Below are 1,601 nucleotides of genomic sequence, written 5' to 3' on the forward strand. Positions count from 1 at the left end.
TAGCATCTGTTATAATTTTAAAAATACATTCAGTTGAGGAACAATTTTGCACCTAGAGCTTGACCAACTCTGACAGTCCCCAGTTATGACAAGGACACAGGAAACACTCAGATCTACTGACGGTGGCTGGAAGAGACAGCCTTTTAGAGGACAATTCAGCAGCATCTATAATCATTTTCAAGACACAGTTCCACTTGCAGCAGTTTACTCATCAGATATACTTGCATAAATATGCACAGACATTATGTTCAGTGTTCCTGAAGCAATGTTTGTGGTTGTTAAAACAGGAAACAAGTTGAGTCTGTGCCCAGCAAAAAGTGGTGAATTCACATACCAGACATCCTTGATAACTTAAGAGAGATCCTTGGTAATCTAGGGAGATTCTAAAGAGATCCTTAAAGGGAAAGATGGCCACATAAAGCTTCCCCCTGCTTGTGAACCCAAGTGCACTGGGTTCTCTGAAGAACTTGAATTACACTCAAAGGCGACCAAAATGAAATGAATACATGGTTTACATCTTGTTTATTTTCTGCCTGCCCTGGCTGAAAGCTGGTCCCCAGGGCGACCCTCTGCTGTGAGACTTCTGTGCTCACACTTTTATTCCCATTCCCAGATGATGAATGTACACGGCCACTAACAGCAGCACCAGATCTCCCAGGGTAGCAGCAAACCCTCCCAACAGCACAGGAGCTAGTCACTGCATCAGGTCTGCCTTGTCCTACACACAATGTCACTACCGGGCCTGAGGACGTCCCAGAGCTGCCAGGTCCGCACCTGAGGAGACCCCCACACCTTTCATACTCAACCCGACAGACCTGCCCTGACCACTTAAGAGGTAAACATGGTGCTACAGCAACTAGATTTTATCTGACCTCTCCCCACCTCCCAGGTCCAGGTCCACATCCTCATTAGTGAGTGGGCTACTCAGCACTCAGGAAGACTCTCTTGTGTGCGGTGTTGGTGTAGGGGTGCCAGCGCCACTCTACGTCTGCAGTGGCCTCCTGTTCCAGCGTGCCCAGGCGGATCATGTACACTGGGGGAAGGGGATGAGATATAGTCACCTACATATCCAGCACTGCCCACCACCAGATGTAGGAGAAAGCCCCAAACTCACACTTCAGCTCAAAGCGCGGCCCAACCTCGGTCAGCTCCACATTGCGGTGGTTGGTCTTCTTGTATACATGGTGCCTGGGGCAAAGGGGACAGGGCAGGGTTGAGCGGAGGCAGGGAGCAGCTGCAGGATAAACAACAAACAGTACAGGGACATAAAGGTGGGGACATCACTTGAGCCCAGCCAACAGACCTACCTGAAGGAGATGTAGTCGTCCTGGTTGGCGAAGGTGATAACCCGGTGGCTGTCATCTTTGGGCACAGGGAACAGGTAGCGGAGTATGTCAGAGACCTAGGGCAGCAGGAAGAAAAGCCTAAAATGCCTGGCCTAGCACCCCCCAGCCCTCAGCCCTCAGCCCCCAGCCCATGGCCGCAGACTCACCCGCTTACCCAGGCGGGAGGAGAAACCATGCATGATGAGGTGAGGTTTGGCCTCTGATGCAGTGCCCAGGTCAGGGATGTCATGCCTCATGACTACGTTGCACAGTGTG

General features: G+C 51.1%; 1 protein-coding gene across 1 annotated transcript in view; it reads right to left on the minus strand.

Annotated features, from left to right (window-relative positions):
• Window positions 1–494: 494 nt before the first annotated feature.
• Window positions 495–1,601, minus strand: part of IMP4 (IMP4, U3 small nucleolar ribonucleoprotein) — a 5,110-nt gene continuing 4,003 nt past the window's right edge. Inside the window, exons 8-11 of the mRNA XM_010852966.1 lie at window positions 1,493–1,601; window positions 1,308–1,402; window positions 1,115–1,188; window positions 495–1,033 (exon numbers count right to left, since the gene is read on the minus strand). The exon at window positions 1,493–1,601 is cut by the window's right edge and continues 2 nt beyond it. Of these exons, the coding sequence (XP_010851268.1) occupies window positions 921–1,033; window positions 1,115–1,188; window positions 1,308–1,402; window positions 1,493–1,601 (391 nt within the window). The 3' untranslated portion in view covers window positions 495–920. The remainder of the gene's footprint in view (window positions 1,034–1,114; window positions 1,189–1,307; window positions 1,403–1,492) is intronic.

This window comes from Bison bison, unplaced genomic scaffold (assembly GCF_000754665.1).
Source record: "Bison bison bison isolate TAMUID 2011002044 unplaced genomic scaffold, Bison_UMD1.0 scf7180017864320, whole genome shotgun sequence".
In the NCBI taxonomy this organism is placed as follows: domain Eukaryota; kingdom Metazoa; phylum Chordata; class Mammalia; order Artiodactyla; family Bovidae; genus Bison; species Bison bison.